Below are 25,447 nucleotides of genomic sequence, written 5' to 3' on the forward strand. Positions count from 1 at the left end.
AACCACTTCCTGTCTCTCATACCCACACAGAATTGCTCATTAGGTGTCCAGTATCAAGTGTGGATTTTAACTGGAAACACTCACACATGTTTATCTGTGGGCCGTGGACGACTACAAAGACCAAGAGCTAAATGACTCCCTGACATTGCGTACAAACTAACTCACCCACACAGGCTACTGTACACACTCGACTCGGTGATGCATCCACCTACTCGCACACCAACACACATCCTGCCTGAGGTACCTACTCGGTCTGCGTCTCTTTGTGCTTCCAAAATCCACAATAAGCCCTGAAATAAACAATAAAACCCATGTATGCTTGATAAACAATGAAACTGCATATGCCACCTATGTGTGAGAATACACAAACACCAATGGACAAGCACACGTTGCCTCTCGCTCGCTTTCAGGGGCGGACGAGAAGAGAGCACAGCAGGACATTGATATTCAGAACACCCACACACAGTGTGGTTAGGATCTGAGATCTGGACTCTCAGAGAGTTTTCTAGTTAACACACACACACACACACATGCGCGCCGCAGTCCTCTGCAGTATCATCATTAGGCAGACTCGCTCGCAATGTTCACAAATTTACTCAAGCGCACAGTATTATTCCCAACCAAATTGCTCTGCGCATTGTAAACATAAACAGGTTGTGCTCCCCCAGAAAAAAAAATACTGGGATAAACCCATGAACTATGCTCTATTATGCACAAATGATAGAACCCCCCCACCCCCCGCCCCCCCCAAACATCCACATCGAGATGCAATGCATGCATGCAGCAAGGTATACAAGCTAAATGATTGGTCACACACATATGGAGAGACGAGTCAAAGACACCATCAATGGAAAGAGCAGAAATTAAACCTTGTGAATGTTTGTAAAGGGTAGACAGATGATGCCTAAGCTCATGTATTAACCATCAAGAAATTTACACATCAAGGCAGCCAAATGGATTTGTGATGCAGGCCTACACGAGACAAGGGTAAATGATGAGGATGAAATGTGGAGGGAGCCTCAACCATCCTGAGCTGCCCGTGTTGATGTCGGGGGGGTTTCGTATCGATCGCCGTTTGTGCTTTCTGGTCCAAGTTTAGCCGTGAAATGGGGCGACACTGAGAGACTCGAGGCAGTCTGGGCTTAATCAATGGAGATGAAGGTTTCGTTTCCCGTTTCGCTCGCTCAAGGATGACACATTGAGGATAATTGCAGTCTTGTTTTTCAATCACCGAACAAATGTAGGGTGATCGGAGCGATATAGTGAGCGCTGATGAAGGCCCCTTAGACCTAGAAATGAAGTAGACATTAGTTCCACCAACTTGTCTTTGAGACTTCCTACTCGGTTGCCCTTGAGTAGTAACATTGTATGTAATTTCCTATGCAATGACATCCCGTCCACACCACTTAATCTGAGCATCTGGCGTCAAACTACATCGTGCTGTAATGAAATGGTTTTGCTTCGCTTGGAAGTTTCCAATGATTTTAACTTTCCTGGACGTTTGAAGTACTCGCGCTTAACTTCTGGTCACCCCCGGCTGCCACTGAAGGGAGGTCGAATTACATTTTTGCATGAGTGAATGTGCAAAACACTGGAGAGAGATTTCGATTTCCCTCTGATGTTCTCATTACTGTGCTGATGGCAGCCAAAGGGTCTGAGATCTTATAATTACTGCATCAATAGGCATATTCTCAATTATAACAGACTAACTAATTATTACGTCCAGATTCAAAATAGCTTTTTTTTGATGAATCGTCTGAAGTGCCTCATTTTAACTACCCTCAAGGGAGAGTCAGAGGTGGTTGTCTCTTTATTAAAATCAAATGTTTTAGACTTCAGGAGAAAGAAAATTTCACCTGAGTCACGCTCTGACAATGCGAAAATAGATTTGAGCAAAAGAATCCTAAATTACAGTTATGCTCTAAAAGTTGATGCCTCACACAGTCCTGATTATAATACATTTGAAAAAAAAGATTTTGCTGTTGCTGTACAATTTAAGAAAAATCCTGAATATATGACTCTAAATGTGATTTTTATTTGTCGATTTTCACAATTCCACTATCTTGTATCTTACAATAATTAAATCAGAGTTCGCTTAAGATCAATATAAATATTAGGGAATATTACCAATATACCAAAATGTCCATTTTTATATTTTTGTCTAAATAAAACAGAAAAAAAAAACTTGGAAAAATTTTAAGGGATCATAATTATAATGTACAGTATGAAAAATATGCATTTATTTTCTGATTTATACGGAAGCCCTGAACGGCCATGGATAATAATTTTTTTTTTCTGTCTTGTTATGTCGTGATCACGAGTTAATTATCTTGTGATCTCAAGATAACAAAAGTTGTTTTCTCGTGATAACGACATAATTTTCTCGTGATCTCGAGATAACAAAAGTTGTTTTCTCGTGATCACGAGTTTCATTCTGAAATACTGCACAGGCACCCAGAGTCTACAGTTGCTGTAGCAACGAACACAACTTTCACGGGCATCTGATCAATGGATAATAAACCGTGCCATCTTTCAGCAAAATCTTTGCTTCACTTAATACACATTTTATTTGTGTAATTAACATGTTTAAATTATCAAAAGAGAAGGATCCTTCAGAAGGATGGCAGATTATTCTGTTCTATTCTAAAAATCGTTTAGTTTCGATTCAGCCCATTTTATTTTCCTCATTCGTTATTAGTATCCTTCCTTCTAGCCTTTATTCCATTAAAAAGCGGTGCAGTAGCCTACTCCATATTTCTAAAAACAAACAAACTTTTAATCCAGTTAATACAGTCTCGTACAAAATACAATCGTTTTAATTGCACATTATCACTGATTTAAATTAGGCTGCAATGCATCTTTACATGGGCTATACATCGAGTGACACAATCTGGCAAACTAACGGTTATTTAGGCTGCTGATTAAAATGGCATTTTAATGCACAAAAAGGTGCAAATAGAACAGTGAAATCAAAATGAGTTTAACAGTAAGTTTAGTAACGCACCAAACGCTATTATAGCAAACTAATCACATTAGACCATTCAGTTATATTAATTGCCTAATGCACACAGTACTGCACAAATAATAGTGATCACGAAAGGTCTTCAACGCGTTCAATCTGGACCAGTACAACACATGGTGGATAGGCTATACCGCACCCCATCAGTTAATTGGTTCTATACTGCCACCTCGTGGCGCAGTTGTGTAACTTAGAAAATATGAACTCGTGATCACGACAAAACAACTTTTGTTTTCTCGAGATCACGAGGAAATTAACTCGTGATCACGAGAAAACAACTTTTGTTATCTCGAGATCACGAGTTATTTTCTCGTGATCACGAGAAAACAACTTTCGTTATCTTGAGATCACGAGAAAATTAACTCGTGATCACGACATAACAACACAGAAAAAAAATATTATCCATGGCCGTTCAGGGCTTCCGTAGATTTAAGTAGATAATCCTATAATAATACTATAGTATAGTATATAGTATAGTATAGAATATTATAGTAATTATTTAATAATACTTAAGTATATTTAAAGATGAACTTTGTGAGTATTAGATGACAGCAATCTAAAATGTAAAAAAATAAAAGGAGGATGTGTAATTAAATATATTTAAAAAAATCTCTGATGCTATGTTACTGTGAATCCCTAACATAGACATATAGTAGAATCTCTGTTTTCATAATGTATGTCTATGTTTGCACAATAAACAGAAACAAATGATTAACATACATACATACATACATAACCAATTAGACTCCATGGACTGGTGACTACTATCATGTTACAGTGTGTGAACATTTGCATCTTGAGAACAAAAGCAATTTATCTACCCTGTGAGAATAATAGAAACCTCTTCAGCGTCACAGACATACTGTACAATAATACAATGGGACTCGAAGTTGGGGTGGCTCTCCACTACAGCATTTGCATTCAAATCATTGAGTCTGGAATTGGCTTTACATGTCAGGAGTGGGAAACCCATCTCTACAGGATTTGGAGCTTCGGTGAAGTGAACACTCCATAACCTTGGAGCTGATGGAATACTAATGGCGATTGAAGTCAAATGTGCACTCACGTGCTCTCTCACTCACCTTGTTCAAGAGAGAAATTCTGTTTGCTATTCTTCCAACATTAACATCCTATGACACTTTCTTGTCAGGCATTTTTCAAGCATTCCACTGCACTTTGTTGTAAGTATAGTGGAATACATTGCCTTTACAGTTGTCAGATGACTAAGAAATGAAAAAAAATCAAGATGCGTATGGCTCTTTTGTATTTTTGTTGACATCCTGCTGCATACAGAATACCTGACCCTGTGACAAGTGTGATGATTAGGTCACAGTGCTGACAGTGACTCTCCAGGGAGGCAATCAGAGGGACTCAAGGGAGTGATGTCACAAACAGGTACCTTTCATATAACAAACAGAGTCCACGGGAACATGTTTTTCTCTTTCACATGACACACCTGGAGTAAAGACATGGCTCAAAACAACCCTTGAAAACAGTGCAGGTTTCATTTGGATGTAAACGAAAACAAGACTTTGAGCAAGCAACGTGCAGCCTATTCCAAGGGTCTTCAAACTTGGGTGGGAATTTGAAAGAGTGAAAAAATTTTTTTTAAATAAAATATAGAATATATAGTCCAGAGCTCCAAGTTCTACAGCAGGTGGTGCCAGCATCTGATTTGGTAGCGCTGGGAGAAATTTGAATTAAAATAAATTTTAATCATACAATTACTAGCGTTTTGCATTAATAAATGCAGTTAATAATAATTTAACATGTTTGTTTATTGGAAATTTAACAGTGAAACTCTCAAATGGTTGTACAAACCCTGAGAAAAATCATAAAAAATAAATTTAAAAAACCCTGACTATTTCTGCCACAATACCATGGTTACAGTTAATGTCACTACGTTAAATCCATGGTGAATGTTGGTTATTAGTGGACATGAAAAGCCTTCTTTAACTTCATTCATGGCACAATGTTTCTTCTGGTTTGATCTGATATGTGTGTGGTTTATTACATAATTCTGCGCCAAATTGGAATGCTTCCCACTAGATCTCGCTGTGATGTCCTTAACTTTGCGGCTTATTCAAGTGCTTTCTAACTGAATCTCACAGTTCTGTGTAGTAACGTGTCATGTGATCGAGAAAGGCCCGCGAGGAAACCTGTTATGAGCTTGCGCTGTCTATTATTGGTCTGTGAGCTGATAAACAGTCCGTGCAACTCAAACGAGCAGTTTCACTTTCGTTTTGTTTGCCGTTTCTCATATGCAACAGAAATGGCAGCTCTTAGCAGTTGGGCAACTGATTTGATTGATAAAAAGGATGCAAAATGTGACCAGTTGATTACAGTCTGAAGGTGTATTTCTAAAAGTTAATACAAATATATTTGAACAAATATGCCTGTATATGTTTAACAAATATGTACCTTTTCATATCCTTTGTTTCATTGTGTGATTTTTAAGGATTTGTATTGAATCCAACTAGGGTCAATTTGACCCGGACTATAACGAATGTACCCAGAAATTGAAAGAAAGAAAGAAAGAAAGAAAGAAAGAAAGAAAGAAAGAAAGAAAGAAAGAAAGAAAGAAAGAAAGAAAGAAAGAAAGAAAGAAAGAAAGAAAGAAAGAAAGAAAGAAAGAAAGAAAGAAAGAAAGAAAAAGATTTTCAAGGTCTGTTGCCTGAAACATTAACATGATGCACTTCTATCCCTCACAGCCTAGTTTTTGTTCATGTAAAATTAAGTACTTCTAATCCACTAAGGAACATAACACAGTGGTAAGAAGGTATACAGCTGCTGGCCATGAGCCTTGGCATAAATACAGCAACTGCAGATTGCAAAATGCTGGATATAAGCTCATATACTATCCTGAAGAAACTTCTTTTTGGGAATTGTAAAAGCACCCGACAGAAGCACTAGAAGTGCTCTGAAGACAATGCAAATATACACCTTTTGCTGAACTCGCTTTACTCCCTTTTCCCATCACATATCAGATCGGAATGCATTTATTTTCAATAAAAATTGAGAAAAGATTAAAAAAAAGTAGAACTCAAGCGTCTAACATGCACTGTAAAAAATAAAAACAGATAATGGTAAATATGGTCATTTTCTCCCAGTACATTATGCAGTAATTTTACAGAAATTTCCGTTAACTATTAAAACACAAACTAATGCAATGTGAAATTCAAAATACAGGTAAAACACCTACACACAATGGTTCCGACGCCCATGGTTATAATACTACTCTGTGCGTTCGCCTCAATGGGTACTTTGAGACACTTGCACACTTCAGTAAGCTAGAATGATATTAGACATGGTAAAGCATGGTACTCACGGTAAATTAAGAAAACAAGATTTAAAGGTGTCATGAACTGACTTTTTTATATGCTGTTTTCTGAGGTAAACTAATGACATTCAAATGGTTTTTACATTCAAAAACATCATAATGAGTAAGTGATATAGGTTATTTTCTAGGGCTGTTTCGAATGCCATTTTTTGAGCTTTGAAGCTTAGGTGGCAATCAATATATTCGAAGCTTCGGTGGGTGGGGCTAAATATATAATAATAGTGCAATAAGATCAGGTGGCACACATTCTTTAAATATTAATAAACATTTAATAATCTTTTAAATAGAACAATTTCCGGTACGCATTACACGGGCAGGTTTATGCTCCGAAAACGGACAGTGCACAAGTGATACAAAACACAGTGAGGTCTGGCTCCATTATCTTTATTAATTCAACTACATTAACGGGCCTCATATAGCGATAAAGTCTCCTATGGCATCTATTATCTCTCTCTTTCCTTTCTCTGTTAACGGTTTTCGGAATTCCAGGATCTGCTGTGAAGGTTTGGGTTTTGTTGAGCATGTTGATGGCTGCAATACCTGTGGATGTACCTATAAAAAAATTATTATTAGCCTGTGCTGCTGTATGTTTTTAAATAGTGTCGTATTTGCAATTAGCCTATTTATCATAGCAAATTAAGCGCATAAAAGCTTCTTTTTTTTGCCGCGTGCAACTTACAGAACTCAGGTGATGTTTCTGTTGTGGTAGGCCAGTTTCAAATCGCATATTTGACACACTACCTTTGTCTTGTCATCCTCACTTAATTTAAAGTGCTTCCAAACAGCTGAGGTCTTGGGCATTTTGTACCTATTAAGTATGAGATGAAATAAATCACTACGTTCGCCAACGGGTGGTTCAAGCTGCAAGCATGAGTGAGAATGAGTCTGCGACGGAAGTCACGTGTTAAAAAAAAAAAAAAAAAGAATATTCGAATCTCAAAACTGAAAATCGAATGCCACCTCACCGAACGAATATTCGAATATTCGATTATTCTAGTACAGCCCTACTATTTTCTATACTGATTTTGAGGCTTTTTCCTGAACGCTGGGTTTTGATAGGTGTGCCGCACTGGAGACTTAGAAGTAAAGGCCCAAGGCTAGGATTGGATAACATTTGCATATTTATTGAGCTTCTGTTCCCCTGTCAGTTCACGAGGGGGGAATTGTTTTGAAAGCCTCAACCGGATATTTGCCCTTCAAATATCGTGTCAAGGAAGTGAAGAACGTAGATAAAGAAAGGAAAGTTATTTCAGTATTTAAGATTTACTGGCGTGCCAATGACCTTACAGGCCGCAGGTCTAATTCCAAAGCAATACTTGCAATATGCAATCACATAAAATAAAAAAACATGTTTTACTCAAATGAGTGTGTTGTACCATTCCTGTTGGATCCAATATAGAAAGCACAGCATTGTGTTTTAATCTCAATATGTCTGCAAATCCAGCTCGAGCTGAGACTTGTTTACAAACAATTCCGCACTGAAATGAAGCGAACACACGTACAATGTCTTCCCAACGTAAGCTGGAACTTCATTAAAAATAATGTTCAAACACACATTCCTAATATTAGATTTCGAAGGAAGCTTATGCAGCGACTGTGTTCTTTCACAACCAAGAATAGTGCAACATCTTGCGATCTTCAGCATGTCCGAAGAGCTCCACGAGTTGGTGGGCAGGGCTACTGAATTAGACATACTTATTATTCTGTAGAGGCGGTGTTTCGCCACATGGTGACTTCAGGATGAGGCACCGAACGTTTGCTGGGCCTGGTGTCTATAAAAGCTTTTCTTTGACTAACAAGGAAGTTTTCAGCTCTGAAACTTACAATATATTCTTATATTACCATGACCTTTTATATATTAAAAGCAAGCAAAAGCAAAGGCAAAGTTGTTTTCTCAATTCAACCCCCCTTTAAACAATACTTTGTTGAGTTACATAACAAGGATTAGTTTTCTGTCGATGAATATGTCCAAACAGTTGCTCACTTGTATGAAACACATCATATATTAAAGTGTCTTTGATGTTTCCATGGTTTTTACAAAATAAAGCCAGGAATCGAGGGTAATGATGTCCTTGATAGGTGATGCATGGACACAGTCAAAAGATTTCCCCAACACTAAAGGTGCACAAGTTCAGTCAAACTTCAAACCCTACTCCCCAAAAAAAGTAATGGCAAGTGGAAAAAGATGCTAATGAAAAAAAGAACTAAACTAGTTTTTAAATACTGAAGAAAATGCAAAGTGCTTGCCAGTGCAAAATTCACAAAAACTTAATGCACAGATGCTCTGGGTGGTTGTGAGGCATTGCTATAAGGCTGGCAAGTTTTCATCCCACAACAATTTTTAGATCACTTATTAACAGCTTGATTTCAGGTATCATTCATGTTCATGGCACCATTACAGGACCAGTTATATGCAGAATTTACCGTAATACTAAAGGTTAAGGACCTTGAAATAAGGCCCTCATAAAACCTTATACTTCCACTGACACATAATGACCAAATGTTCCACCCCATCGATGACTTCTATTTGACCATCATTTTCAGCTTCCCATCTCTCATGCATTCTCACTTTTTGTTCCTTAGGTGTCTGAAGGGGGTGACCTCCGGGTAGAGTGCTTGAGAGAGGCAAGCTTTACACCCTCTCCTCTCAAATTCAAATCAATTCCTCCTCTCTTCCCACTCTGCTCTCAATTCTAATTGGTATTTCTCACACGCTGTCACATTCAAGGAAAAATGAATTTGCGCATTGATTATCACAAGGCCCGAAATCGAATGTTCTTCAGGCACCAAACGCCTCGTATTTAATGGTTATATATTTATTTGGAGGCTGGAGGCCCTTCCTGCATTCAGCTCGGATCGATCACCTTCCCTTTCCTCAATCTGACTTTCCCAAGGGAGCGCACAGAAAATTACGCAGCAAGCCATTGGTTTTACTTGGCAAAGGCTGTAGGCATGAGTCACACCGTGGCAGGGAATTCACCGAGGTCCTTACGAACTGTCATCCTCCATGCCGAAAATAAAGAGAAGGAACAGGTCGGACACATACATCCACCCAACCGCTCTGCGTATGCTCCTTCAGACAGCAGAGGCAGTCTTTCTCTTTATGTATGCAGTAGGCACAAGACCAGGGGGATGTTAGGCACAGATGTGTCATTTCTACAGGAATCATCCAGCCTTGTTGGGAGCAATGGGAAAACAGGTTATCGTGCTTCCAGCAATTAAAGATTCACTCAAGTACATCACATTGATTAGCATTGCGACTGATTGGGAATTTTAGGAATCAAGAGAAACAGAATGAAAACATGACTGGTACACGTATACAAATCAACAAATTTTAAAAATATGCCTTTACTACTTCCTCTGTGTCCGTAGTAATTCATTGGCAATGAATGACTGAATTACTGAATGCTGGAATACATTTGATATGCAGAATCTGAGAGACTGTGCCATCATGCCAAGCCAGATGGACAGCCTTGCATGTAATCAGCTGGCAAATCCACTTGTCTTCTTCTTTTCTTGAGAGCCTAGCCACCGCATAACGGCGACAGACTAGCGCAACACATGCTCGCTTGCCTCAATGCATCAATCCAAATGACTGAAACCATGTGGTTCAATAACTATCCTCAATTTAACCTTCTTTTCCCAGAGAAAAATACCTCTAAACGTCACATTCTCCAGCCCCCATTTCCAATTAATTTTCTAATCTTCACTGTTGCTCCTAATTTCTTTGTGTTAATTAATTTGCCAGTCTCGGTTTCTTTTAACACCTTTTGAATAATTCCTTGCTCCAGTAATATTTTTTTCCTTGTTCCATTCCATCGATAACTGACTTTCCTCTTGTTCTTGGGCAAAAAAAAAAAAAAAAACTGCTCAAAGACTGAAATAGATTTTATCTACCTGCACAAATTAAGTCCCTCGGCATGAGGACTGACTAGGGGAGCCAGGGTTTGAATTCATTATTTTTTTTTTTTAACATCCAAGTAAGACATTTGAGGGCATAGCAATACACATCCTTTTTTGACATTACATATATTAAAGGGTAACTAAACCTTAAAACAACTTTTTTTAGTTAATGATCTGCAAGACTGGGGCTTACATGGTGCTGTTCATTGAATCGAGTAAAGGTTTTGACATTTGGGTATAGGCTAAAGTGTTTTAATTCTACAATATATAAGGTTGAATGGTGGCTACTGCTGTTGAATTGTCCTATTGGCCGTTTCTTGCCATCATGACGCATGTTCGCTCTTTCAATGGCTCACTACCCACGCCCCTGGCACAAGCTCATCAAGAAATGTTTTGCCGATCACATGAAATGGTAAATAGACTGCATTTATAGAGTGCTTTTAACAGACCCTATGGCCATCCAAAGCGCTTTACATTTTTGCCTCTCATTAACCCATCCATACATCGACGGTGATGTCTGCCATGTAAGGCACCATCCAGCTTGTCGGGAGGTGTCTAGGTGTCCTGCTCATGGACACCTTGACACTTGGTCAGATGGAACCGGGGATTGAACCACCAACCTTCCGGTTTGTAGACAACCTACATGAACCACTGATCAACTCCTTATGCCGAAATATTATGAATGAAACTTGCTTGACACCTACTATCAACATTCTAATGAAGAAAATACGGTTAAATAAATCAGTTATCAGTAAACATCAGACTTTTCTTACGGTATTTTTGCTGCCCGTTTGCCGCCAAAAGTATCACAAATACTTTTCAAAACCTTGACACGCAAGTGGTTGCCATGGTAATGGACAGTCGTAACGTGCTGCCGTATATAGTCTAACTTTTATTTGAGGAAATCTGTTTATAATAGGCTGTTAGATTTGAATTTATTTGTCCTGCACTGCTTTTTGATTCAGTTCATTTGAATAAAAATACATTGCATGTAACTGTTATTTAATCTATTTGTAGTGGCGTTCAATATAAGGATTCAACTGTTCATATATTAGGTTAGTTGTCCCATTCTCTCTTGCGCTGCTGCTTTGCTAGCATCGTCAGCATCAGGTGTTAACGCAGTTTGAGCCAGCAGCTGATAACCCCTGTGTCAAGGGCTGATTCACCCTTTGCAGAGCTCAATGCTAAGGATTTTCCTACTGGCCTGGCTTGCATGACTTGCAGTTTCTTTACAGTTATTGAGGTAAACATCCTTAAAGTACTGAAAAAAGGTACCGTTGGGTACCAGTAGAGAATTGCAGGTACCCATACCGGTAAAAAATTCCCGGTAAAATATGTGTTTTTTTGCCAGGTTTTCCTGCTTAAATTTGCATTCCCTGGGCTAATTATACCACATAATTGGGGTCACTTCAACCCGCGGACATGAAAAACAGCCCGCGGCAACAGTGTTAAAGTAGCCCAGTTCGGACCTGGCAACACTGCCGACCATGACGCCACAGGAACTTTTCCCCGGTGCACACCTGTCAAAACAACAAATGAACATCAGTAGACAAGGCGAATCCAACGAACAGTTGAATATTCAAATATTCTATTTGTAATAATTATTTTTATTCAAAAAATAAAAATACTATTGGACATTTTTGCTTTATGATGCAGTGAATCCATAATAAATCCTAAGAAAACTTAATGATAAAAAAAAAAATCTTTATATTCAAATATTCGTTTTTATGAACCCAAATATTTGAATACAATATTTTTGAAAAATGTCCATCCAACTAAAACCTTTTACAAACTTTTGTCCTCTGTCCTAACCTATATTGAAAACTGTATCTGAGGGTATTGTAAAAAAGGAAAGCATTAAACCAAATTGGTATCTCAAAAGAATATTAAAGAATTCAAATTATTCAAGAAAGTGCTCCTGTACTAGAGCGGACATTTTTTGATGTCAGCAACTGCACTCTGCATGTGACCTTGTTTTTCTGTGTGAGTTTTGTCGTTTTGTTTTTTTTTCCCTTCTTCTTTTCATTAATAGGATATATGTGACTGTAATGAGCTGCAGGAGGATGCCTCCTGCTCGGCTGGTCATTGATCACTCCACCCAATGCCTCCATTTCCCAGGAAAGCCATTTGTCAAGATGATAATTTGCTCTGTAGAACAGAAGATTGTGCACTAAATAAAAACTTTCCTAGTCTTTCCCACTGGTTTCCCACCCACTAGTCCTGTTTCATCTAGTTGAATAGAAGAATGCATTTAGTCTGGTCTAATACAAAATAAAGAATCCATAATGGTAGCATCATCACAGCGTCACCCCTAAGATGTGTGCTTTAAAAATACAAAAATAAAATGCCTTTGTCTTAGATCATACCACAATTAGATGCTCAAATACATACACTGCTAATAATGTCTGTTAGTGGCAGTATTCTAACTTCATTATTCTAACTTCCAAGCAGTAGCATAACTTTGTTTTAAAAAGTGGGTAGCATTGCTAATACAATGTTATATCAGATTTAAAATATGTACAATAACAGTTGCACAAAAATGTATATTAATATGGCCAGAAATCAATTCAATAGTTAATTTATTGATATAGATCACATGTTTAATTCTTGTATCTAAACAAAATATAGCGTTAGTGTCAAGATTTTTCACGTGAATAAAGGCATACATTTCCAACTTTGCTTGTAATCCCTAATGGTCTACTGGTCTAATGGTCTAGTTCACTAATGATCCTTTGTTAAGCTTGTCAGAAGTTCATATTTCTAATCTGCCCTCTATTTTTTTTTCATCAAAAAGTTGGACCTTCAACATTTTGGTTGGTATTGAAGTCTATTATGTGGAGAAAAATCCTGGAATGTTTTCCTCAAAAAAACGCAATTTCTTTTTGACTGAAAAAAGAAAGACATGAACATCTTGGATAAGATGGGGGTGAGTAAGTTAAGTAAGTAAATTTTCATTTTAGCAAACTAAATCTTTAAAGGGATACTTCAGCGATTAGAATTTAGCTTTGTATCAGTAGTAATCAGGTAGAATTCAAATGATCGTAAAACGCACCAGACTGAACCTCAGCTCTTCGCTCTTGTGATGAATGTAATCTGACTCCTGCTGAGTTTGTGCTGTGACTCTTGTCCGGCTCACTCACACTATATTGAACAGACACGTTCAGTTTGTCTGTTCTCTAACTGATCTGATTTTATGAAAATAAACAAGGTGGGAAAGTGATCCAGTAGCGGTGGCGTTGGGAATGGCCTCTTAGGGCAACGAAGCAAGTGCATTCTGGGAGTTGTTGTCTTTCATCACCATGAGTCAAAAATACATTTTCTGGCTTTTCTCAGTCTAGAAGTCACCAAATTCAAAAATAATTTCACATTTCTAAAGCATAAATGACCAAGTTTATATACACATTTATCTTCCCAGTGCTTAAGTACCCCTTTTAAAGCAACTGATGTCAAGACAGTTTTGAATGTAAAGTTTCTTTTCAAAAAGGTGTTTTAGCACATTAGCAACAGGTGTCATTCAACATTATCTAAAAAAAAAATTCACTAAAAGTAATGACATCCTTAAAGTATCCAAATATTTTAAGACGCTTTCACACCTACCTTGTTTGGTCCGGATTTTCTGCTTTTTCAGTTTGGTCCTAATCAAAATTACAGGTGTGAAACCTCCCTCGGACCACGGTGTTGGTGGTATGATTAGTGAAAAAACATGTTAAACTCACAGCACGTGCAGTGATAAGATCGCACTGGGGTGACCACCAAGGTTCCCAACTGATAAGAGCTGCCATTTCTTCTTGTTTTGGGCTACGTGGACAGTTTCTCAGCTCGGCGCGTTAGTAGCTCATTCACGGGCCGGTCTCTATCACGTGAAACTACACAGTGGTGGGAGATCCAGTGTGAAAGCGTTTGAATTCGCCATAGAATTAAAATCGCTACCATAAAATCAAGCAAGGAAGTATTTGGCACAGAATTCTCTGATATAAACCACAGATATCAGATCAAACAGCGCTGATGTGAAAACCAGGAATGAAGTTCAGGGGTTTCAGTCCAAAAATCACCAACATTCACCATGGATTTAAAGCTGGTCTGCCAATAACTTTTTTGTGTTCAAGATTTACAAAAATTATGTAATAAAAATGTACAACATGAATCCAGCGTCCAAACCATGTTTTTGTCTTACCCAGAAAGACCACTCCTTTTATTATCACTGAAGTTGTCAGTCAGTTCAATGTGATAGAACAATGCTACATTTAATAAGAGTAGAATATTACTGTATATTACTATACGTTACTGTTGTTAATAAAAGTTAATTTTATGTCAATTCAAGCTCAGTGCTTCACTGTTACATTTCAATAAACAAACACGTAATATTATTAGTAACTGTACTTATTAACAAAACAAAGAGCTTAAAACGTAATGATTAACTTAGTGACGCTGGTGCCACTGCTCTCAAATGTTAGTCTGGAGCCCTAGTAAATAGGGCTGTAACAGTACACCTATGCCACTGTTCGGTTCATGTCACGGGTTTGGAGCCACGGTTCGGTTCATGTCACGGGTTTGGAGCCACGGTTTCTCCAACTCTTCCAGACTCCAAGTCTTCCAGAGTTGTGGCCAAAGCCGTTTCGAAAGAACGCGTTCACCAGTTTCTTTGTTTTCAAGTAGTACATACACACCAGCTTCTTTGTTTTCAAGTAGCTCATACACGGGCCGGTCTCTATCACGTGAAACTGTTACTACACAGTGGTGGGAGATCCAGTGTGAAAGCGTTTGAATTCGCCATAGAATTAAAATCGCTACCGTGAAATCAAGCAGGAAGTATTTGGCACAGAATTCTCTGATATAAACCACAGATATCAGATCAAACAGCGCTGATGTGAAAACCAGGAATGAAGTTCAGGGGTTTCAGTCCAAAAATCACCAACATTCAGAACACGGACCCATCACAACTCTGCCATCATTATAATAAGCCCGCCCACCGACTCTATACACGATGTGATTGGCCTGACCAGAGTTTGGTTTTTCCAGCTCGCAATCCAATGGAGAGTTGCTAGACTACCCTGTCTGCAAATTAAATTTGCTGCCGCTAGGGTGCGTCTAGATTTCTAGGCTAGGAACCAGCAATAATTAAACTTTATGCATTTGCTTCACATTTTCTTTAGAGCAGTTAGCACACCTGAGTAAACTCAAATGAAATAAATGTCTGCACTGTAGACTAGTCAGAAATAATCTACTCATTTTATCACCACAGTAATTTAAAAATAAAATATCATTTTGTGGTTATGGAAACAACTGTTAGCAGGGCGAATACACAATACATCATGAACTGTTAATGAAACATGAAAACTGCTCCTGATAAACAGAATGCACATCATACCTGCATGCCTTCCCAGCTCACACACGTCGAACCAGTTTGTGATTTATTGGTACTTTACTTTTATTTCATGGATTACAAATTGACATCGTTAAGTTGCATGCTCAGAGTTTCTCTTGCGCTTGTAATTTACACCGTGATCGGGCGCATGTGCGGGTGTAACTAAAGAGTGTGTGCTACACACAGAATTTACGGCTGACAGGACAAGAAAGCTTGAAAGCTGAGGTGAGAGAGATTTTTTTATTTTGTAACAAGCTACTAAATGGCTCTCTTTGCCCTTCCATGAAGCTTGACTGAATCGCCCAAGTCAAGTGACATGCACTTGGAAGACAAAAGTTAGTGTCGCCAATACTTAGTAAATAATATTATTATAATAATATTTAGTAAAAATACAGCTCTTAATTTTGTTAAAAGTGTACTAATTACTATTTAATATAATATAATGGAAGAAAAAAAGTTGTGGCATAAGGTGAAGTGAGACCTGGGCTGAGGCAGCAGGGGGAGGGGCTCGTTCAGTTCGACATGAGTGTATCGCGGTTTGAACCGTGGGTGGTGTATCGTGTTTTTTTTTTTGGTTCGGTTTGAATATCGTTACACCCCTAACGTTACTGGTAAATCTGCTTGATTTTAAGCAATCTATTGTAAAAGTGCTATAAATAAACTTGATATGACTTACTAGAGTGCCGAATTGCAGAGGGTGTGTAAACATATCCTTGTGCTATGATGAACAGATGCTTTTCTTATGCTTTATGAAAATGTTGTTGTTTATTATGTAATTGAGAGGAAAGTGTGCAGCACATATTTACATATTCATGTAAACGGCGCTCTCAGCAGTGTGGGCGGCGTCAGATGTTCGCTAACAGTATATCATTGCTCGCGTATTTCGAACTTCGTTTTACCCCTAAACGAATCACGAAAAAGCAGGAAAAATCAAGCCATCAAGTCTCACAGAGCTACTTCAGGGGTAAACAATTACAGGAACAAAAATTTAATTCAGCAACACACGCCACAAGTGAGAATAAATTAACCACAAGCTATTTTCGAATTAATTTGACCCAGCTCTTAAAGGTCGCAGTCTTGCAGCCTGTATGTTCGTTCTTTCAGCACATATTACATTCCATTTAGTCTTTCTTCTAAGGTAAATCTCCACTTACATAAGCCCTTCACTGCTGCCTAGCCTAGAGCTCTTGAGTGCGGTCTGAGAGCAGGGCTCTCGTTTGTTATCATCATGTTGACAGAGGCTGACCAATTAAAAGGCCCTGCTCTGATACTGGGCCGTGACACCAACCTGGTGCCGGGTGCAAGAGGCCACGGCTGCCACAGGAAATGTACCCTACGGCCACCTTGCTCAGCTACACATGTTCCACATCAAACTTTGCTAATTAGCAGAGAACCTGGGAGCGGCGATGATTTAATGTGTGTGAAAAAGGTTGGATTTTTCCTGTCACACGAGTGCATGGATGTTTCAGCTTGCAAGTCAGTTGATCCGCATGAAGTGCATTAGTATGCATACTTGTTTGTAAGGGACTTTGCATGTGCGTCGGACAGAACGCGACTAAATGACTTTGTGTGTGAGTGTGTGTTCCATTAGCTGGGACAGCTGTAATGAGCTTGGGTTGCAGTGCCAGTGCCAGCAGAAGCTGAGAGCGTTGCCTCCTAATGGGGCCGTGCAGATGCAATCAAAGCCCAGCCGTGTGCTTCTGACTCATCCTCGCCATCCGAATCAACACCCCATACATGTTCGCTTCAGTTGTTTACACATATCTGAAGCACCCCATGCAAATTTCTGTCATATTACACCGGCAGTCGCGTTCTTTCTGACTTCTTCCAGATTTGGCATTTTCCCCAGACACATCATCTCACATGATTGATGATCCTCTATTCACTTGACTTTACAGTGAGATTTCAAACAGACTCAGTGAGCAAGGTTTTCTCGCTGCATCTATGAAGGCACTTTTATCAGTCTGCTCTTTTATCTGTCTCAGCGACGCGAGTGCCAGGATGCGGAGTGAGAGCGATCGCGGATACGTTAGACCATGTAAAGTGTTCTACCGGCTCCACCGCTAACTTGTCAACCTCAGCTGGACCAAGCTTTGCAGATAGAGCAAAAGGAGGGTCTCACCTAGAACGATGACAACCCACTGGGCCATAAACACTCCCATGCCCTTGAGGGGCTCATGGGAACTGGTTGGTTGGGAGATTGTTGCTCCAGTTTGTACCATGCCTGCATGCGCTTCTGAGTAGTGTGTGGCCCAAAGCTTTAAGCCTCTCAGGACTGATCTGGGATCAGTATTCATGCCGTAAGGCCTTAGAGAGTTCCTCGGCTACCTGCAATCTGGGTCAGTTTACGCATTATTTTACAGATCTTCTCCCAGTGTGGGAGTAGAAATAGACTCTGTACTAACAGAGACATGTAGGTACAAACACCCTGACAGAGTTTTGAACACACACAACTCTTAGAAACATTATTACACAACAATAACCACTGAAACATTACTAGTTTTCATAAATAGCTATATTTCAGAAAGACTCGCACCTGCCAATCAGACATCTCAAAGCAAGGCCGTAGATATTGGGGGACCAAAGTTTTTTTTTTTTTTTTTTTTGCGTAAGGGGGGACGTATTGGTCTTATTGGTTTATTTTAAAGGAATTGGTCAAAATAATTCAAGGAAAAAGAAATATGAACGATAAAAGTTAAAAGATCCAGTTCTATGGAAGTTATGAAGCAAACTATTTGCAACTAATATTTTTTTAAAATATGCACACATTCACTTTTATTTTCGTCTACCTAATATGTAATAATGCAAAACATTTCTTGACCCGTCAAATTCGGTCATTATTGACATAAATGTCATATTTTTTTATTCAAAAGTGTTAAACTTCATAAAAAATGTCAAGTAGTTTGCATAACTCAATATTACTGTTGGTCGCTGAACATTTTTATCGTAAACCAGTCACCCATTAAATGTTTAGCTATTTAAATCTTACGATGCACTCTTTCACTGCTACAACTAAAGAGACGTACTGGAATTCGCAATAACAGTAAGCCCCACCTTCTTTAATTTGATTGACCTTCTCACTAATTCTGACAGTGAAAAGTGCTGTTAGACCTCTGAGGCAGACCAACATTAAAAAATGTCAAGTTTATGTTTGTCATCAGCAACAAACAAAGCAGTGTGTAGTGAAGTACAGCAGACCAGCATCAACAATATCAAATATTGGGGGGGGACAATTTGGCCATTTCTAATTATTCGGTAAGACTTGTCCCCCTCAATGTCTATGGTGGTTAACTTACAACCCAACAATTCATTGTATGGGTCAAAATTATCGATTTTTCTTTTATGCCAAAAATCATTGATAAGATCAGTTTCCATGAGGATATTTTGTACATTTCCTACCGTAAATATATATAAAAAATGTATTAGTAGTAGTAATATGCTTTGCTAAGGACTTAATTTTGACAATTTTAAAGGCGATTTTCTCAATATTTAGTTTTGTTTTTTTGTTTTTTTGCACCCTCAGATTACAGACTTTCAAATATTTGTATCTACCAAATATTGTCCAATGTTGTACATCATCAATGAAACGCTTATTCAGCTTTCAGATGATGTATAAAAATCTGAATTAAACATTTTTTTTACCCTTATGACTGGTTTTGTGGTCCAGGTTCACATATTATAATTAACACTACCGATGCAACAAAATGAGCTAAATTACTCAATACAGCCCACTTTTTTTATCTAGCTATATAAACAAAAAGAAGCAGAAATCTGTGAACATCTAACCAAAAGTTGCGTTCAAACACAAAGGATAATTAAAGGTAATAGATAACAGCATCAACAGAATGTGACACGCAGGGAAACGTGTGACTGTTGTGCACTTTGAAGATGCTGCGGTTAAGATAATGAGGACCTGGGTATTAATGAGGCTCTTCTCATCTTTTCTACACACAAACACGCACACACAAACTCTCTTACCCACTTAATTGCTGCAGCTGGTGCTTGTTGGGCCCATAGTTTGCTCTAGAGGTTTTTGAGTAATGCTGAAACCATGTTTGGAGTGCAATGCTCGCTGACATTCATGCCACATACTCTGACCCCCAGTTTAGATATGAGAAATATTTCCATCACATATAGGGATGCATATCAATAGTAAGATGAAAGAGGGGAATACAGCACAAAAAAGACCACTGAAAGGGGGATACAGAAGACGAGAAGAGAGCGGGTAAGCAGAATATAGCCAGGAGATAAGTGGATGAGATGAATACAAATAGACATGATGTGGGGAGGTAGGGAGGAGCTGCTCGCCCTCCCTTTTATCAGAGGGGAGATAAATGTGATTAATCTTAAGATAATAACACTAAAGGCACAGGACTTCTCATTCATCACCACTACAGGTCTTGTAATTACAGACAAAAGAAATTAAACTGAAGAAAGGCTACAGTATAGAAGCTCTTCTAGACAAATGAACAGGGCAGCAGGGGAGAAGAAGAAGAAGAAGAAAGAAAAAAAAAGGTCTGTGGAGAGATTTAAAATAATAATAATAAAAAAAGTGAAAATAGCACCATACTGAATTTTCTCTCAGATTATTTAGCCATCCAGTCTCGGCTGTCAGGTAATGTGAAAGATCACCTGTCAGCACACAATCAAGTGCTGTGACAGTAAAAGAAATAAATCAGTCTGGAGGCTGAAGCAAACATGTCTCAATCAGGAGCCACTTCATCAACTTCCTCAGCGCGAGAGTCGAAATGTACAGCACGTGACCAGACAGTTGTCCCCTAAATCAAAACTCTCAGATAAATCTCACGGAACATGTTCGGGTTATGCATCACCCCAAAGCCATTAGAAATAAATCTATTGGTTGATTTTTTTTTTTTTTTTTTTTTTTTTTTATTATGTATTTTTATAGATTGGGTATATTTGTATTACAGGAATTGTGTAACAAATAAAACCGGTCAAATTAAAATCTAGGGTGAAAATATGCTTAATTGCCATTCAAAATCATATTAAACAAAATCTCAATTTTGCTTAAATAAGCTTTGAGAGGGAGGAAAATCTTGAAATATGTCTCGGACCTGCATGTGTTCGTGAGATTCGCCTGTTTGTTTGTTTTCTCCCTCGGTCTCTCCGTGTTAACCGTCGTACGGGACCGAAATCTCCCCACATCCCGATGTAGAAAACTTATGAACCCACTTACTGGATGTTTGAGCTGTTCCAGTACACTGCGTGACGGTTGTTCCCGTGGACCGGGCGCAAGTTCGCCCAGACAAGCGCGAGGAGGTAGAGAGAAACCGCCGCGAGAGCCATTATAATATTCCTGCGTTCACGTGCACCTGCTGTGGTCTCTTCGCCTTCTTCGACTCTCGGTCCCCCAGTCCCAAGCAAAACTAGCGGTTTTTACAACATTCCTGCGACTCAGCAAGTGGACAGACAGTCGCAAAGCGTTTATTTTGCGAAGCCGTGCCGCAGTACGGCTAGTTTGTTCAGTCACAGAGCTTCGCGCTTTCCCCAATGCAACTCCATGGCAGAGAGACGCTCATCCAAGGCATCCTGAGCAGGTCTGTTGGAATTTACTGAAACAACTGAATAATTCCTTTTCGAGACAAAATCCTTCACGAGAGAAGAAAAATGGTTCGATGAACGGTTGAGACAAAAGGAGAGTAGCCTAGGTCTTCAGCGGCAGGTGTCTCTTTGGTTAGGTGACTGGCGTCGAGTGAAGAAGAACATAATAATAACCGACTCAATAAGTGTGATAAGCAATTCTATCAACTCACACAGTCATATTTTGCGGTTACTTAACTTCTGTGAGCTTTTGTTAAATCCCACTATGCGTTTACTGTGGGTTTTATCCAAGCACACACGATGTCAGTAACAGTAATAGGAAAAGTAAGGCAATCATAGCCTCGGCGTCCTCACTGACATTCGTTTTTTGCTCCCGCCACAGAATATGATTGACAGGTTGCGGTTGCCCGAGAACTGGCCACGCCCCCACCGCCCACTCACCTAATGGGACCTGTATATGTTTTTAATGATTTGCTAAACGTAAATAATTCTGTTTTAACTGTTTTCTATTGATTTTGTCCTTTTTCTAGTCAGAGTTTGGATTTGATATGTGGGTCAATGTTAAATAATGATATCTGAGATGATAAAAAGAGTATGTAAATCTTTGAAAAATCCTATGTCAGTTTCTTAAAAATGTAGTATTTGTATCCATGCTAGTTCAATACATAAAACAATAATAATAATACCAATATTTCAAAACAAAATTGGTTCACTGCATATCTTTTTAAATAATTGATTTTATATTGCCGAACTACTTATGCAAATTGCCAACATTTCTTTTTTCAATTTTTTAAGCCTTTTGTTTGTTTTTATTTATACTTTTATTTATTTATTTATTTATTTATTTATTTATTTATTTATTTATTTATTTATTTATTTTAATTATTTGTTTAAAAAGGGACAGTATATTAATCAACATTTATGAATGTGAATTACCCAAATTAGCCCAAAGGCTAGTATCCTTTGCCAGATGTTTAGGCATAAAACTGGAAAAAAGAAACAAGAGAGAACAACAATAGCAACAAGTAAAACCAGAACTTGTAAACAACACTAGAATCTCTGGACAGTTACACCACCTAAAAATTTTTTTTTTAACTCCCACAAAAAATATCAAAATAACATTTCACTGAAATGCTCATTGTAGAAGACATGTAATCTAGTCATTATATGACTCATTTTTATAGCGGTATTAAAGTGAAGGTATGTTCAGAATCCATGTTTGCTTAAAGCTGGGTGCACACTGCTGGGTATGATTTTGTATGACTATTGCAAACACTAAACGACTCTTCTGATCCTAGACCAAAAACTGTAGTCTTTGATCGCTAGTTTGACATGTTCAGCCTACAGCCGATTAGTTACTATTGTGATCAAATTTCACCAGGTGAAATTCTGCCAGTGTCAGGCCCTGTCCACACGAAGCCAGCGCTTTCCCAATCCGATCTTTTTTTCCCCTCATTTCAAGAAATATCTGCGTCCACACGAGATTACAAAAACGGACTAAAAACGATGTGGTTTGCATGCCAGGCCAGTGTGTGGCGCTGTAATTCTGCCACAGAAACACACTAAAAACGGAGAAGAAGAGTTGTGGCTAGAAGGGGTAAAGCAGTGGTCGGAGGTGAGGCAAAATCTCACAATAAAATAACAATAAATACATTTGCTACTTAACAGATGTGTTTTATTAATGCCTACACCTACCCCAACGCAAAACATACCCTTACAGGTATGCAGATACGTTAATTAAATGACGCGATATTGATGTGTGCATGCCCAGTGCCTGTAGTTGTATCCCTTACCTCTTTCACCGTGCTGGACGTGCTGTGATGACATCACCGTTTCAGAAAATATATGGATTCGCTGTACACACGAAGACGGAAGATGAGCGTTTTCAGATTTATTCGCTTTGGGACCCGGTTTCGAAAAATATCGGATGCATGCTTCTAAAACGCCGGATCCGTGTGGACGAAACGCTGATACGGTACAAAATTTATACGTATACAGCTAAACGCGTCTCCGTGTGGACGGGGCCTCAGACGGCCATACAGCCAATACAGTTTTGCAGTGTGGCCAACATCTGTCAAATCTAAAACCAGCTAAAACTTAGGACACAATTAGTAAGACAACAACATACCAATCTCATCACACATCTTTTTGTTTCTTTTTTCAACACTAGCTCTGGAGATTGCTGCTGTTTGCTAGCCACCATTTATATCGCCAGTAAATGCATCTCACCATCAGCAAACATGTCACAGATTGATGATGTTAAACTCTGGATGAGTCTTCTTGTGTGCGTCAATTATTAACAAATCTTGAATGCCATACAGTCTAACATTAAAAGATCTCACAGTGTGACATGAAATCATGTTCGTACAGTCTGACAAGCAAAAATTGTAAAGGGCTATTATAAATCATACAGAATGGTATGGTTACCAGTGGTTGGTTAGAAGAACACAATTGTCCTGTTAGGAATACTTTCAAGAATAAAATTGTTGTACATTTCATTTTTTAACTTATAACTCAGTGTCTACTGAGAAATAGTATTGTGCTCATTAAATATTTGCTGAGTTCTTATTAAATCTCATTTGGCTTTGCTGTTGGATCATTAGACAGTGTAATGCCTTGGAAGTATGTCTAGGGCTGTTCACACTGCATGGGTTATTATCATAATCGCTGTTCTGTTGGCATGAAATGGATCTATTTTTTAAATGCATGTTATTATGGTCATTGTGAATAATTCATCCGGTTATGAGTTTCCTTTTTGAAGTTCTTTGTCCTTCACATTTTTCATCAAAATGTCTTCTTAACTCTATATTCCAGTAATATGATTTCTCTCTGGTGGTGACATGCATTTCATTCATAAGCCCTTTCTTGACTGCAAGCTATGTACAGTATGGCACCCACAAATTTAGCTGAGTATACGTCATATCAGGGAACCTGATTTCACCATGTGCAACATGTTCCTACAGCAACATCTTTGTTGATCCTGAGCAAGTTCATAGTTTATGTCATGTTTAGGCGTATAACCGGGGTTTGGTGTTTCTGCATCAGTGTTACTCACCTATCATCCCCCTCTGATTTTAGGGTTAGGTTTAGGGGTAGAGTTAAAGGGTTACACTTTATTTTAAGATGTCATTGTTACAGTGTAATTATACATTACTGAGTACTGAGTAATATTTAGTAACTACATCTACTTACTTACTCTAGGGTTAGTGTAAGATTAGGGTTTGGTTTAGGAGTAGTTGCATGTAATTATGCAATATGTACTATTACATGTAGCATGTAACAAGGACACTGTAAAATAAAGTGTTAATGTATATGGTTACATTTTTGGACAGGAATGTTGTTCCAGGATCAACAAAATGTGTTGACCCAGGAAAGCGTCTCACTCGGTAAAATCAGGACATGCACCTCATATCGTGTTTTTGTACTTTGTATACTCGAGAGCTCTCATAATTAAAGCTGCAACTACACAGCAAAAAACATGTTGGGAGATTTATCACCACGGGTGTTAAAATTATCACTTTCCGGGTGAACATACAGGTCCGTCTTTGCTAGTGTTAAAACAACACTGACGAAAGTGTTCGTTATACAAACACTATGTTAGTGTTTCTTTTTAGTCACTCAAGGTGTTGAGAAATGTATTACTCATAAGTGTACATTTAACACTTTATGGTGATTAATCTCACACACCCAGTGTATTTAATGTTTATTTATACTTAAATACTAAAATGGCACTGTGAATGAAATTTAAAACAATTTATATATATTATTTTATTTTTTCCCCAAAAAAATCAAGTGACTACAAATTTATTTGAATATTTATTGAAATTGTAATATATCAATTCCATTACATTTATGTATTTGGCAGACACTTTTATCCAATGCGACTTACACTGCATTCAATACCATTTTTAATAAATAAAAAAAAAACATTTTTGTCAGTTCTTGCTTTCGCCGGGAATCGCTACAGTAAAGCCATTGTAGTCACACATACAATTGAATAAAACAATTTCTTGTTATACTCCAATGCTATAACATCTTACCATGATAAATCTCTACTGCGTTTCAAACAAGATTAAACAAAGAAACATTCCTCAAGTAATGTTTTAATTGAAAATACAAAAATTCAACATTGTATATCTTAAATCAACCTTAATGTTAAAAAACTGTCTGGTTTGTAATTCATTCTGATAAAAAATACTATTAATTTATAAATTAATACATTTACATTTGGCAGATGATTTTATCCAAAGAGACTTAC

The 25,447-nt window shown here is 38.2% G+C and overlaps 1 protein-coding gene across 1 annotated transcript in view; it reads right to left on the reverse strand.

Moving 5' to 3' along the window:
* The window catches only part of efna3a (ephrin-A3a), a 170,661-nt gene extending 149,041 nt beyond the window's left edge, over positions 1 to 21,620 (reverse strand). Inside the window, exon 1 of the mRNA XM_067426228.1 lies at positions 20,825 to 21,620. Coding sequence (XP_067282329.1) covers positions 20,825 to 20,934 — 110 coding nt within the window. The 5' untranslated portion in view covers positions 20,935 to 21,620. The remainder of the gene's footprint in view (positions 1 to 20,824) is intronic.
* Between the last annotated feature and the right edge of the window lie 3,827 nt (positions 21,621 to 25,447).

Source organism: Pseudorasbora parva, chromosome 19, assembly GCF_024679245.1.
Source record: "Pseudorasbora parva isolate DD20220531a chromosome 19, ASM2467924v1, whole genome shotgun sequence".
Classification (NCBI taxonomy): Eukaryota; Metazoa; Chordata; class Actinopteri; order Cypriniformes; family Gobionidae; genus Pseudorasbora; species Pseudorasbora parva.